General features: G+C 41.1%; 1 protein-coding gene across 3 annotated transcripts in view; it reads left to right on the plus strand.

Annotated features, from left to right (window-relative positions):
• CRYL1 (crystallin lambda 1) overlaps nt 1-15,033 on the plus strand; it is a 133,859-nt gene that overhangs the window by 26,138 nt on the left and 92,688 nt on the right. For all 3 annotated transcript variants that reach the window (XM_036121741.2, XM_036121742.2, XM_078070597.1), the window contains one exon: nt 11,394-11,520. In XM_036121741.2, the coding sequence (XP_035977634.2) occupies nt 11,394-11,520 (127 nt within the window). The remainder of the gene's footprint in view (nt 1-11,393; nt 11,521-15,033) is intronic.

Consider the following 15,033-nt stretch of genomic DNA (forward strand, 5'->3'; position numbering starts at 1 on the left):
TGGGGGGTGTTTTTAACTTGCTACCCAGACCTATGTACTTGCTTAAATATCTTGAATTCAATTTTTGATCTGGATTCCTCTTGGATTGATCTGTTCTGGCTTGAAAGGGACATTTATTAGTTTTCCTATATATCTTTGGCTAGAATAGCTGAGTGTAGTAGATCACAAAATGGCCACAAATTGCTTCCATCCCTATCTGCACACTTCTTTGCAGTATGACTTTGCTTCTCCCACTGCCTTACTCTGGGCTTGGCCACGGACTTGCACTGGCCAGTAGGACAGATAGCAGATGTGATGCAAGCAGAGGCCTGGAAAGCACCTGTGCCTTGAGAACTTACCTTCCTGCCGTCCTCCACCCTGTCAATCAGTTCAGTCTGGCCATCCAGACGTGCCCAGCTGTCAGCCGGCACTAGCCAACCTCAGCATCAGCTGCTAGATCAATGAGGGAAGCCATCCTCCTCCAACAGCCCCTAGCTAACGTGCTGACTGCGACCTCATGTGTGAGCCCAGCTGAGTGCAGCCAAATTACTAATTCCCAGGATTGTGGCAATAGATGGGTTGATTAGCAATATACTGAGCCCTGGTCAGGTTCCTGTGGTTAGATTGCTATCCTCTACTGATTCCAGGTTCTGAGGGTTCCTGGTTTTGTCTTTCTACAGCCATCCTCTACTTGGGGAATTCCTCTTCTGTAGGAATTGATGCAGAACTATTGGTCCCAGTCCGTCTTAAGGGAATGTACCATATGAACTTTTACGGGGACACAGCATGCCCATTTGTTTATGTATTATCTATGTCTGTTTTCACTCTACAATAAGTAGTTGCAACAGAGACCAAATGATCCACAAAGCCTAAAATATTTACTGTTCCCCCACCCAGGGAAATAGATCAGCAGTGTATGAGTAATAATTAACATGTCATGACATTTCAGGAGAAGTTGAGCAGGCCCAGTCAGACTGATAGCAATTGCTTTATTATCAGGTGAAATTTGAGCATAGATTGTGTAGGCTAAACTCCAAGGCTGTGGAAAACGTATGTCAGGTAGGAAAAAAAAATTATATTTCTATATATTGGCAATACATGGTTAGGAAACAGTAAAAAATTCGCTACAGTTACCAAAATGTGAACAACCTAGGTATAAATAGAAGAATGTGTAACACATTCATGGAGAAATTTTTAAAATTTTATTGAATGACAGGAAATAAAACTACAATAAATGGAGAGACATGTACCCTATTCATGAGCAGGAGCCTGTCTTTGGTGGTTAAATTGAAGCTCCCCTGAAGTGGGGTACAGGAAATGAGCTGACTAAACCTAACTGGATGGGAAAGTTCAGAAGGGATCTGAGGTCCTGATGCCAACGGGCTCTGGGTTCAGGCAGGTCATTCAGCCTCTTATCTGTGTGTTCACAGATCATGCTGTCACTTGGCTGTCACTAGGGCAGTTCAAATGATTGCTTCATTGCAATTATTTATTTTTCTTCCCAAACAGAAATAGTGTAGCTTTATCTGATTCATAAAAGTTATATATGCTCATTGTACATTCAGAAAACTGGGGAGAAATCAGAATACTTTGGCTGTCTCTGAATGGTGGGAATGAGTGACTCTTGAGGAACATTTGAGGATACATGCTTCTATCATGATCCGGCATGCTTCTGTGCATGTGGACTTCTATCATGATCCGGCATGCTTCTGTGCATGTGGACTTCTCTCCTGATCCGGCCTGCTTTTGTGCATGTGGACTTCTATCATGATCCGGCATGCTTCTGTGCATGTGGACTTCTCTCCTGATCCGGCATGCTTCTGTGCATGTGGACTTCTCTCCTGATCCGGCATGCTTTTGTGCATGTGGACACGTGCATATTAACAGTGAAAGTAGGGCTGTGAAGGCTTATATAGTACAGGGTGTGGACTCAAGAGTGGTATGAATTCCGCTTTGTCTGGTCCATGTCTCTCTGAGGTTTCCAACAATGACAAATAAATGAAAGTACATGTATTAACTGGGCCAAGGCTTGATACTCATGTGTAAACTTGAGTGAAATCGACAGACTTGAGGCTTACGCAGGCCCTCTGCTCCCCTGAGTATCTCCCCACCCCCCAAGTCCCAGTGTCACCACCAGCCTGAGGGAAGAGAATTTCAGAGTGCCCCGGTGAGGAGGGGAGAAGCAGGGGAAGTGATGGCAGGGACCAGTGGGAGCAATCAGATCCCCAGCAATCCTGTGGGGCAAATGGAGAGAATTATTTTTCTTTCCACAGTACATTTAAACTTACAGACTTCACTGAGAGGTTTTCAAATTCAGGTGAGCAAGGGGGCTGGGCTGGTAACCTGTTGGGGAGAGAATGAAGTAGGTAGAGGTGGAGCCCTCGGCAAATTGGACCTTGCCTTTGGTGGAAGGCATTCAAGACTTTAAAAACACTGTGCTGTCAAGCAAAAGAAATCTGGGGCCACTCTTCAGTGAAAACTTTTGTATTCTATCCTTTTACCCCCCACTTCAAAAACAGGAATGATTTTTAGGGTCCACCTCCTATCCCGTGGCTGCACTGTCACACATCTGTCCCCCACTTTCATATTGCAGTAACTGAATTCAGGATTTCTGTGGCGCTTCAATGATTAATCTTCCCACGTGTAGTTCGAGTGGTGGATGGGGGCGCTCAGGAAGTCCAGCATGGGGATACCAGGGCAGCGGAGCCAGGGTAAGGGACTGCAAACAGCAGTGCCATCTCTAAGTATCCGTGTCTGCATGTCTCCTTTCTTTCACTCTTCAGTTTGTCCAGAAAAGAATCTGCCAGTCTTCATCTAGCATTGTTGTTGCTGATCAAAGGAAAGTGCCTGGACGGGGGGTGGGTGTGGGTGTGGGTGTGTGTGTGTGTGTGTGTGTGTGTGTGTGTGTGTGTGTGTGTGGAGGGGGGTGGTTTTTTTTCCTTAAGACTTTATTATTTGAGAGAGAGAGCACACAAGCAGGGGGCAGGGGCAGAGGGAGAAGGAGAAGCAGGCTCCCCACTGAGCAGGGAGCCTGATGCAGGGCTTGATCCCAGGACCCTGAGATCATGACCTGAGCCGAAGGCAGACGCTTAACCCACTGAGCCACCCAGGCGCCCCAGGATTTCCTTCTTTTTAAAGACTGAATAATATTCCATTGTGTGTATAGACCACATTTTGTTTATCCCTTCATCCATTGATGGACATTTGAGTTGCTTCTACCTTTTGGCTATTGTGAATAATGCTGCTGTGAACATGGATGTACAAATATCTCTTTAAGTCCCTGCTTTCATTTTTTCTGAATATATATCCAGAAGTGGGATTGCTGGGTCTTGTGGTAATTCCATTTTTAATTTTTTGAGGAACCACCATACTGTTTGCCATAGCAGCTGCACTTGTTACAGTCCCAGTGGTAGTATTCAAGGATTCCAATCTCTCCATTGTCTTTATCTTTTTAAAGTAATAAATGCTCCTTTTGAATAAAACTTCAAAAATAGAAATATGAAAAAATTAAAACCACCCATATTTTGCCCTACAGGGATAATTAACATTTCCTTTTCTCCAATTTTATTTTATTATTTTATTTTTTTTCAAGCAAAGTATTTTTTTTTATTATGTTACATTAATCACCATACATTACATCATTAGTTTTTGATGTAGTGTTCCATGACCCATTGTTTGTGCATAACACCCAGTGCTCCATGCAGAACGTGCCCTCTTTAATACCCATCACCAGGCTAACCCATCCTCCCACCCCCCTCCCCTCTAGAACCCTCAGTTTGTTTTTCAGAGTCCATCGTCTCTCATGGTTCTTCTCCCCCTCCGATTTCCCCCCCTTCATTCTTCCCCTCCTGCTATCTTCTTCTTCTTCTTTTTTTAAACATATAATGTATTATTTCCTTTTCTCCAATTTTAAATAAAAATACAAATTCACTGAAGTTAGGCTGGAAATATTTTGACTTCTAGTGCTAGGCTGACCTCTAGAGGTAGAACTGGTACGCTGCAGCACTTACTAATGTGCTTTGAATGCGTGCGTTCTTAACTCTTAAATAGTGTAGGCTGCAACATTCTGCCGTATCTGAGGCTGCTGAAAACCCTACCGAGAGCCCTTTCTTTTCCATGTATTTATGTGTTAAGTTCTTCCAAAATACTTAATGAAAAATATTGGAACTGATCTAATTGGGATAAAACATTGCCAAATGGCTGGTTTTGATTTACGGGCATAGTTATTGAACTTGAAGAGAACATGAGGGATTATCTGAGTATGTCTGAAAACTCCTCCAAACGTTTCATATGGTTTTCTCTTGGGATCCCTGCACAGCAGGGTTCTGGAGTTTGCAGCCATGTAGTGGTCCAGTGGGTTAATGTGTGACCAGGTCTCTCCCCTCATGCCCATGTCTTTTCCAGGGGCAGAAAGGGCCTCGAGGCCAAATTGCTTATATAGATTCTTCACCCTGAGTCTAATCTGCATGAGACCATTGGTGTGGTTATTCTGGCTACTACCTTCTGTCTCTTTTTCCTTTCTTTCTCCATAGGGACAATCCCTGGGAAGTCCATAGAACAGCAGCTCATCGAAGAAACAAGAGCCTCTTTTGTCGTCCCATCTGTTTGTTCTAATCTGACTCACTACATTGGGAAGAAAGGCTAAAAGTTTGCTTTGGCTTACTGCAGCTTAAAGCAGGTGCTTTGAGCACATTAGCTACTCAAACATAATTCTCTCAAGGATGAAGTGGGTAATTATTGTGTTTTCAGGCTTTGGCATTTAAAAACCCTCTCTGAATTCAGTAGAAAATAGTTCTGTGAGGTTGGCGGTTAAAAGAACTTTAATGTTTTGCTTATTTAAAAAATGACAAGAAGCACATATGTCAAGATTGGTGGTGGTTAGTTCTCAGTAGAAATATGGGGATGTTTATTTTTCTTTCTACTTTTTCTTTTTTTACTTTTAAAAATAAGTTACGAAAACAAAGTCTTTCCAGAAAGGGAACAGGGGCACCATATTATGTTTCTCACTTGTTTCTATTTAATAGCAAATACATTTAATTGAACAGAAATTATTTTTTGTTTGGTAGCTATAAACAGTCCTTCAGAGATATGAACATTTTTATTCTGGTTATATTTATGGGCAACGTAGTTGACATTTACCAGTGTTATTGGTCCCTAGGCTTAGCCATTGCTACAGGTCTAATTTATATAAATCATATAGTTTAAAACCAAGCAGTTTAGATATGTGATAATTTCCTTCAGCCAATAGTTCCATCTAATTTCTGAACAAAGTAGGTGCTAGGCCCTTTCAGGTTACAAGTATAGAGGTACCCAGATTACATCAGTCAGTGGGGATGTATTGTGAGGCTCTTCAAGGAAGCAAGGGACCCTGGAAGCTATCCCTGCAGCTACATCACTGTTGCAGAAACAGGACATTTTTCAGGCGACATCTGAGCTTCTGATAGTCAGACAACAGCTCTGGTAACTTTCAGCAGTTCTGGGGAGGATGGTTTCATAGCAGGTCCTTGTCTGAGGTCCTGCCTTTCTAAAGCCCACAATTGCGGTGACTCTACCACTGGGCATACGCCTATGGCTCCATGTACCCTTGACCAACCCACTTTGAGGGTCTTCATTTCAAACTGCCATGAGGGATGAGCTAATTGATGGGCCATGTACCACGTGGCACAGGCTCCTCGTGGGCTGAACTCTGTTGGTAATGAAATCCTGGAAGGATTTGGTAGTTTCGTTAGGTACACCAGGGCTAACCGGATGGAAAACAGGAACCCTGTAGTCTAAGTTCAAACTCAACAGGCTGGGACTCCGGTGTTAGCAACATTCATGAGGGAGGGAGTGGATGCAGACTCCTCTCTGTTTTCTCCAGTAAATTGGCTACCTTGAATCTTCAGATTTTAAGCCAATAAATTGTGCCAATTAGCCCTATAAATAAGTCCCACCAGACAGGTTTTTTTTTTTTTTTTTTAATGGCAGAACCATCATGGTTTAGTAGGAAGAGTGAGGAAAAGGAGGAGGTTTCTATTCACTGTGTTTAAGGGAAGGAGTCAGAAACTGGTTTCCATCCCACACGTGGCTAACACTTTTTGTCCTGGAGTGAGTTTGTAACCAATGTGGGCCTTGATTTCTAAAGCATCAGAGTGAATAAGCTAAATTAAATAAAAAAAGAAGCATTCTTTGTGTTTTGATGCATTTCAGAAATATATTGTTGTTTTTAAGGCTAAGTTTATTGGCTTCAGGTGGATTTAGGTATTATTTATATGTATAAATATATGTAATATTTATATAATGCAATAGTATATATAAATAATACATATATGTATTTTTTCAAGTGGGCAAAGCTGGAAAACAGAAGAGTAAGGCCTTACCAGTGGTAACTCTAAAAACCAGTATTATTTTTCTTTGCTACACATGAACAAGAACCATGATGTAATCAATTAGCAATTGTGTGTTATAAATTCATGTGCCTAGTAGAGATCATATTCACATTGAATAACTTATTACTGAAATGGATATGGCCAGTATTTCTCTTTTATCATGAAATATGAAGTGCACATAATATCTAAGAATATTAGATTTTAAAGAAACAGTCTAGAGTTTAGTTTCTGGCAATATGGCAAAATAAGTATCCTGAAAGACCTTTCCACTTCAAAATACTTAAAAGGATTGAGTAAATGTATAGTTTATAATGCATAGCTGATCTGGCAAGAAAGTAATGGAAACTCTGAGAGGCCAAATTTGGGAGCACAGATCCTAAGAGATATGTGAACGTCACAGCTGCTCTAAGATAATTGCCAATCTTGCTTTGGTTCTAACAGCAAACCTTAGTCTGTGCAAGATGAGGGATCAAATTGGAGACCCCCAAGTGAAGCTAGTATTCAGAGGGTGACATTGTTGGTGAAAGGAGTAGTAGGAAAAAATCTAGTCTGTATGTGGGGGCCTGTCTGTCTTGGCCTTGGTTCTGGGTGGAGGGAGAAGGAGTTTCTCTGAGAATTTATAACCACAAACCAGCTCTCTAAGAGCTTTGGAGCCCAAATTCATATTACTGTGTGGTCTTATAAACTCTAATCCAAGAATTCAAATTGGTCCCTTGGTTAGTAATGTCTGCAGTGCCTGTCAGCAGGAAGATACACACTGTCTCCAGAATAATGTACCTTAAAACAGAGGCTCACAGGATCCCACAGACAGAGTTCAGTGAACATCTGCTCACAACTAAAAATCCCCAAACACGTGAGAGACAAGGTTTTATGACCACAGTAAACTGGAAGTCGGATCTGAAGATACTATTTAGCATGGAATTTAGGAGATAAAGAGATGGGAAATGTGAAAAAGTAGTTAAGAAATATGACTGATACGGAGAGGATGCCTAGCATGTATCTCATCAGAGGCCTGAAAGGTTTAGGGAGAATAGGGAGGAAGAATTTATGAAGGTACAAGGAGCGAGACTTCATTTCAGTTGAAGACACGGATCCTCATATTCTGGAAGAACAAAGTGTCCTAAGCAGGGTAAATAAAAAGGGTATCTGTATCTACATACATCACAGGGATACTACAAAACACCAAGGGACATAAGAAAAGTCTTAAAAGTGAGAGAGAAAAGACAGACTACCTATAAAAGAATTACAAATTGACAACAAACTTTTCAACAGCTAGTGGAATTCAGAATATGGTGGAAAATTATCTGCGAAGTACAAAGAGCCAAACATAACCTAATTATCTGATTTGAGGCAGCTTTAATAGGTAAGTCCTCTCTGTTCTGTAAGCACAATTTTGGACAGTAATTTTACAGGAATTCTACATATATCACATATTCTATTCTAAAAGTTTTTTTTTTTTTTTTTTTGATGTAAGTGTAGTAGGTAGAACAATGACTCCCCCAAAGATGTGCATGCCCTAATCCCCGGGACCTGGGAATATGTTACCTTACATGGCAATAGAGAACCAGATATGATTAAGTTGAGAATATGAATATGGGAGATTATCCAGATTGGCTCCATGTAATTACAAGGGTCCTTATCAGGGGGAGAGAATGAGGAGAGCCAAAGAAGGAGGTGTGATGGAGATTGCAGAGGTTGGAGTGATGAGATTGCAGGCTAGGGAACGGAAGAGGACCGTGAAGCCAAGGAAAATGGTGAGGGGGGAGCTGTAGGCGCTACAAGAGGCAATGAGCAGATTTGCCTCTAGAGCCTCCAGAGGGAATGCAGCCTTGCTGATACTCTGATGTCAGTCTACTTGAGATTTCTGACCCCTGGAACTGTAAGATAATAAATTTGTATTGTTTAATCCACTGAGTTTGTGGTAATTTGTTATAAAAGCAACAAGAAACAAATACAGCAGCTTTATTGAGATATATATAGCATATATTTGGCTCTTCAAGTATACAGTAAATGGTTTTTAGTACATTTACAGAGTTCTATACCTCCAAAAATTTAAAAAAAATGGATCCAAAACATGAAATGAAAATTAAATGATCTTTGGATTGAGTGGTGCCCTCCTCACTGTGGTTATTTGAGTGAAGAACTCGGACTGTGTTCAGGGAGGTTGGGGGTCGCTGCTGGAGCACAATCCCGGGATCCTCTAGGACAAGTAAACGTTCACTCTTCCTTCTTATCTTGGTAGGGCAACATTTTCTGGTAACTCTTTTTACTATATTTCCCTCGGTGGTGTTTAAAATATCTATTTTCTGCCATTTAAGTCAGTTCTTTCTTGATTTTAGGTTATCAGACTTACAGTCAATTTCTAATCTGTTGCTAAGATACCACACAATACTCTAGACAACTAATACGAACTTCTTGATGAACTGGCTAAGAAACACACCTTGTTTTGTATATTTTCAGTAACTTTATAAACCTCTACTTCAAGGAATGTGTTATATGTAAAAATATTTTTCAAATGCTTGCTCACTGGGGGTAGTGGTCAGGGATATTCAGTTCCCAACATTGAGTTGTTCCAAGGAGGAACTTCTGCATGTGTGTCCTTAGGATCCTCTAAAATAAGGTAGCCATTTCCTGGCTTGATTTTAAGGTAGGTTTTTTTTTTTTTTTAAAGTTAATATATTACAGATCTTCCAAATTATCTACATGACAACAATCTCAGATTTCTCCCTCTCCTTTAAAAAAATTTGGGTTCAGATCCCATGTGTGATGACCTACAATAGTGTCTTTATGTTTGTTGACTCAGAAGCAGGAAAGACTTTGAATCTGCGTGATCATTTGTCGACTCATTATCTTTGCCATGGAGCTTCTTTTTGTTAGGTATAATAATGTTTGCATTTCAGCATATTTTTGTATTTTTTTTTTTTGCAGTAACAGTAGCAAGAAAGTTTCTGTTCCTCAATTTGTAGCTAAAACAAAATACAAGATACATAGTTTTAAGAAAGAGAAAAAACGAAAAACAACAAAAGCACAGCCCCTAACATCTGGAGCTGGCCCAGCATTCGTGGCTGGGCCATGGCATTCTCCTGTTGGACATAAGCAGTCTCAAGAACACCCACCTCAGACAGGGTCACTCTTAGACCATGACAGAATGAGACAAAGCAAGACCATGTTTTAAATTTGTCTAAGCATAGACAAAAATGAGATCACTGTGTAACCCACAAATACTGAGCAGCCTTCTCTTGGCTAAAATGAATGACTGCTACTTCTTTGCTCATGACAGCTTTATCTTCAGTCTAGTTTGTCCTCCAAATATTTATGTTTATTGAGATACTCAGTGTTCAAATTGCCTTCCCTTTCTACAACATCCAATCCAGTGAAATCAGACCCTCAGATCCTCTTCCAAATCACCCAACCAAAGCTCAAATCCTGCTACCGGTTCTCCCTGACACTTTCTTACTAATACCCCGTAGTTCCCCCTGCTGTGCATTCTCCCTCAATGCAGTGAGTAACAAACCTGACTTGTCCTACCGTAGGTGTGTTCCTGGTAGTCTTCGGCTGAAGATGTCGACAGCTTAAAGATCAAAACCATGAACATGAAATGCTGTAAAAAATATTTGACTCACTGGCAGAAATCCACGGAATTTTTTGGAAAGCATAAATGATGCTCCTTAGGCAACTGTGTGTGTGTGTGTGTGTGTGTTTGTATATGTTGTATGTGTTTATATTTATTTAATATGTCATGAATCATAAGCAGGACTGACTACATAATTTGTGAGGCTAAGTACAAATGAAAACGTGGGGCCCTTTGCTCCGTATTCATTAAGCATTTTGAGACCGTGACAGCAGAGCATTAAACCCAGCGAGGGCTCTTCTTAGCACGGGTCTCTGCACGGGTGACGCCCCAGGAAGGCCCTGGTCCTGACTATGAGATACCTTCTTTCAATCCTGTTCCCCAGGGATTGACAGAAGTGGGTGAAGAACTACTACTTTCCAATCTTACCTCCTATTGGCCTTGCCTCATCTCTTCAAAAACCAGAAAGAAAAAAATTTAATTGTGGTAAAATACACACGACATCAAATTTACTGTCTTAATAATGTTTAAGCATACAGTTTAGTGACATCAAGTGCATTCTCACTGTCATACAACCATCTGTACCCAAAAGGTCATCTTGTAAAACTGAAACTCTGTACCCATTAAACCACAGGTACCCTCCTCCAGCCCTGGCAGCCCCCATTCCACTTTCTGTCTCTATGAATTTGACTATTCTAGGTACCTCATATAAGTGGAATCATACAGTATTTGTCTCTTTGTGACTGGCTGATTTCATTTGGTGTCATGTCCTCAAGGTTCATCCATGCTGCAGCATGTGACAGAATTTCCTCCCTTTTTAAAAAAAAAGATTATTTGAGAGAGGGAGGGGGAGAGAGCTCATGAGCAGGGGGGAGGAACAGAGAGAGGGAGGAGCAGACTCCCTGCTGAGCAGAGAGCCCCTGATGCAGGGCTCTATCTGAGGACCCTGAGATCCTGACCTGAGCCCAAGGCAGACGCTTAACCAACTGAACCATCCAGGCGCCCCAATTTCCTGCCTTTTAAAGGCTGAATTCCAGTCTATCGAATTCCATTGTATGTATGTGCCACATTTGTTTTCATCTATGTATGGACTTTTGGGTTGTTTCCATCTTTTGGCTGTTGTGAACAATGCTGCTATGAACATGAATACACAAATAGTTGTTTGAGTATCTGCTTTCATTTTGGGGGGTGGGTATTAACAGAATTGGAATTGCTGGATCATATGGTAGGTAGTTCTCTTTTTGACTTTTTGAGAAACCATCAAACTGTTTGCCACAGTGACTTCCCCGTTTACATTTCCACCAATACTGTACATCCTCGCTAACTCTTGGTTTACTTTCTATTTTTTTCATCCTGATGGGTGTGAAGTGGTAGGTATATCATTGTGGTTTTGATTTGCATTTCCCTAGGGATTCGTGTTTACCTTTGTTTTTAAGTTTGCTTTCAGGTACTCACAGGGTCACTCTTCTTTCTAGAAAAGAGATGAAGTTTCTGGAGCAGTCAGGTTCTCTGAAAGGCTCCCTGAGTGCTGAAGAGCAGGGGTCACTCATCAGTGGTTGTTTGACTATTCAAGCAGCGGCAGAGGGCGCCATGCACATTCAGGTGAGTTGATACTGCGCTTAGTCTCCAAGGGCTTGAAGAGCTTGTCTTCCAACCTCCTTGGAAGAGCGGGGGAGATAAAAGGCAGTTGCAAGGTGTGGGCATCTTGTACCCTGAAGGTCAGGATTATGTTTTATGTGATAAGAAGCATTGTTTCAAAACATCTCCTATATGGGCTCTCATCAAACTGCTGTGATTGATTAAATACTGTCTTTCAGAGGTGTTAGAATTTTGAACAGAAGTAGGGTTTTCTGGACAGCTAACACTTTTGTTTTATTTTTCTATTGAATGAGAGATTATATTTTTGTTCTCATATATAATTGAGTAAAAACTTAAAAGAAATCATCTGAAATAAACCCTTTCATTTCTTGTAACATTTGCATTTAACTTTTCCAAGAACTGTACTTAAAAGAAGAACTCCTCGGGCACTGTTTGCACAGCAGAGAAAGCTGCAGGCAGGCTCTTCGGGGGCTGCGCCCACAGCGTGGTGCCTGCCGGGTCAGGACCCGTCCCTCCTGGAGCTCCTTTGTCTATAGACAGCTCCTGCCCATATTTAAGAACCCAGATGTATAAATTTGTCTTTTTAAAAATGTTACACTTACTGCCATAAGATTTAAGCGGATTTACCTAAAACTGAAAGAAGCATCACTCCTGATACTCCTCCTTGATATCATGTGTTGTGAGGCTTGCATGTTTCTGTTGATTCAGTGTTGCACATTTCATGTTGTTTCTGTGATGACATTCTAGCTGAGAATTTGGGAGCAAACCAAAAAGACTGAGTGTGTTTTATGGTCAGCTGCTGCTCTGAGATTGAGGTCAAATACAGTTAATTGAGGTTCTCTGTCTTTGTAGCTCTGAAATTTCTCTAGTTCATTTAACAAACACGTGTCAAACGGAAAATAAGAGGACTGGATACATAAGATAGGTCAATTCCATATCTCTTTTGAGTATTTTCATCTCTGTCTCTCATTTGGTGAAGATTGTGTAAAACTGGGGAGTCTTACAAGGGATCAGAGGGCTCCTCTCGGGAGCTTTCCAATGCCATCTCTTTCCACCCTTGCAGTGCTGCTGACAGCTGTCAGGGGGGGCCTCGCTTCTGAGGAGCACAGAAGCTTTCCAGCCTTGCCAGTGTGAGCTCAGCAGAGAAGGTTCTTCACATGCATTTTGTTTCTAAGGAAAGTGTATGCTTCTATGCTGATCCTGCTGGAGGAGGAAAAACAATTTGGATTTTGTGGCTCCTGACATTAGCAAGGACCTGTGGGAGCTTCCTGCCGTGGAGGTGGTGGTTGAGGGCACAGACTTTTAGTCAACTGGACTTTGCACTGAGCAGCTGTGTGCCCTTGTGAGTTTCTCAACTTTTAAGCCCCACTTCCTCATCTGGATAAGGGGCATAATACCCAGTGCACTGGTGGTTGTGAAGAGAACCATCCATGCTAACATCTAAGGTCACCCTCATCGAAGGCAAACCTCCATTTTTCCAACAAGAAGATTAAAAAAGAAATTCTTTTTGGGGTGAATTTGATATATAATATTTACATGATACATAATAAAATATTACAATTACATATATGATGTGATCTGAAATAGGAATATGTAACACATTACTGAAACATTTTTACATTCCCGTTTCACAAAACACTTCTTTTTTAAAAAAATTTAAAGATTTTATTTCTATATTTGAGAGAGAGAAAGTGAGAGAGAGAGCATGAGAAGGGGAGGGGCAGAGGGAGAGGGACAAGCAGACTCCCTGCTGGGCGCAGAACCAGATGAGGCCATGCGACCGCCAGGACATGGGGCTGGACGTGGGGCTCGATCCAGGACCCTGACATCGTTACCTGAGCCAAAGTCAGATGCTTAACCAACTGAGCCACCCAGGTGCCCCAAAACACTTCTGTTCAAACTCTTTAACAGTCATCTCTGACTCTGGTGTCTTTATCTTCAATAGAGAGCTATTTTTGAGTCTCCTTTCTAGGCAGAGTTTTCCAGAGCACATCATTGTTGCTTTCCTGAGATGATGTTGTGCAGAGCTTTTTTATTTTTTTATTTTTTATTTTTTTTTTTTAAAGATTTTATTAATTTATTTGAGAGAGAGAGAATGAGAGAGAGAGCATGAGAGGGGGGAGGGTCAGAGGGAGAAGCAGACTCCCTGCCGAGCAGGGAGCCCGATGCGGGACTCGATCCAGGGACTCCAGGATCATGACCTGAGCCGAAGGCAGTCGCTTAACCAACTGAGCCACCCAGGCGCCCCGTGCAGAGCTTTTTTAACCCACATATGACATGGCATTAGAAGTTTTATCTCCAGCCTCAGCTACTAATTCTCAAACGTTCAGGTGTTTTTTTCTCTCTGTGGTGGTATACTTGTGGTTCCTCAACATAACAACTGGCTATGTTACTTTTCTTGTTTTAAAATGATCTTTATAAAATTTATTTCCAAATTTCCCAGCACTAGCAATTGTGAAATCATGCCGTAGGAATAATTCAAATGTCTATGTTAAATTTCTTTGTCTCCTGGTCCCATTTGAAAAAATAGATTTTATCAGATGATTTCTATGCTAGCATGATTGAATTAGTTCAGAAGAATGTGTCTTCCCCAAACAGTATATTATTTTTCAAAAAAAGATACCTTCATAATAGAACTTTATAATGACTTGAATATAAGGCAAGTCTTTTATGGGATAATTTTGGGGGACTATTCTAAGTTATAATGCATGTAAAATGCTTAGCCACAGCACTTGGCACATAGAAAATGCTTAAAAAATTGATAAGTAGTTTTATAATGTGGCCATTTGTATACAATCTTGATAATAAATGATTTGGGGCAATATATGTTGTTCTATGCAAAGTATTGAAAATTGCTCCTTAAGGTCTGTCTTTATTTTATAGATTGAATGTATTTACATGACATTTACATGTTGAGCAGCATCTATTATGTAGAACAACACTGAGTCAGGCAGTGTAGGGAGAGGAATATAGAAAAGACGATGCAAACTCCACTAGGTTTTATTTCCTATAAGAGATTATGTTGTTCAGAAATTACTTGTACCTCTAGTCCCACAAAGAGTAATGGAGAGGGGCACAGATCTGAGCCGGAGGCTTTGGGAAGGTTTGATGACGGTAGGATTTGAGCCTGCTTTGGCCTTTGACAAGTAGATTTTGGTGGATGAGGTGGGGACAATGTCTCAGAAAGAGACGAACAGAGGATGAGAGGTGCCTGTGAGTATGTTTGAGGCAAGCAGAGTAGAATGGTGAGACTGAGTCACAGGGCAGTTGGACAGGTGGGAAAAGGCTGGAAGTAGCAGCTAAGTGGGGAATGCTTGGAATGCCAAACTGAAGACTTACCTAGATGAAATGAGTTAACCTTTGTAAAATGATTGGAGTAATGCATGGCACATAAGAGCCCTATTTAAGTGTTCTCTTAAAGAAATAAAGAGTTTGGGTTTCATTCTATATCCTGATTAGAAAGAATCCTCTAAGGAAGGTGTTCAATAGGACAGTGAAACTAATCAGAAGGAAAAA

Source organism: Halichoerus grypus, chromosome 4 (assembly GCF_964656455.1).
Source record: "Halichoerus grypus chromosome 4, mHalGry1.hap1.1, whole genome shotgun sequence".
NCBI lineage: Eukaryota > Metazoa > Chordata > Mammalia > Carnivora > Phocidae > Halichoerus > Halichoerus grypus.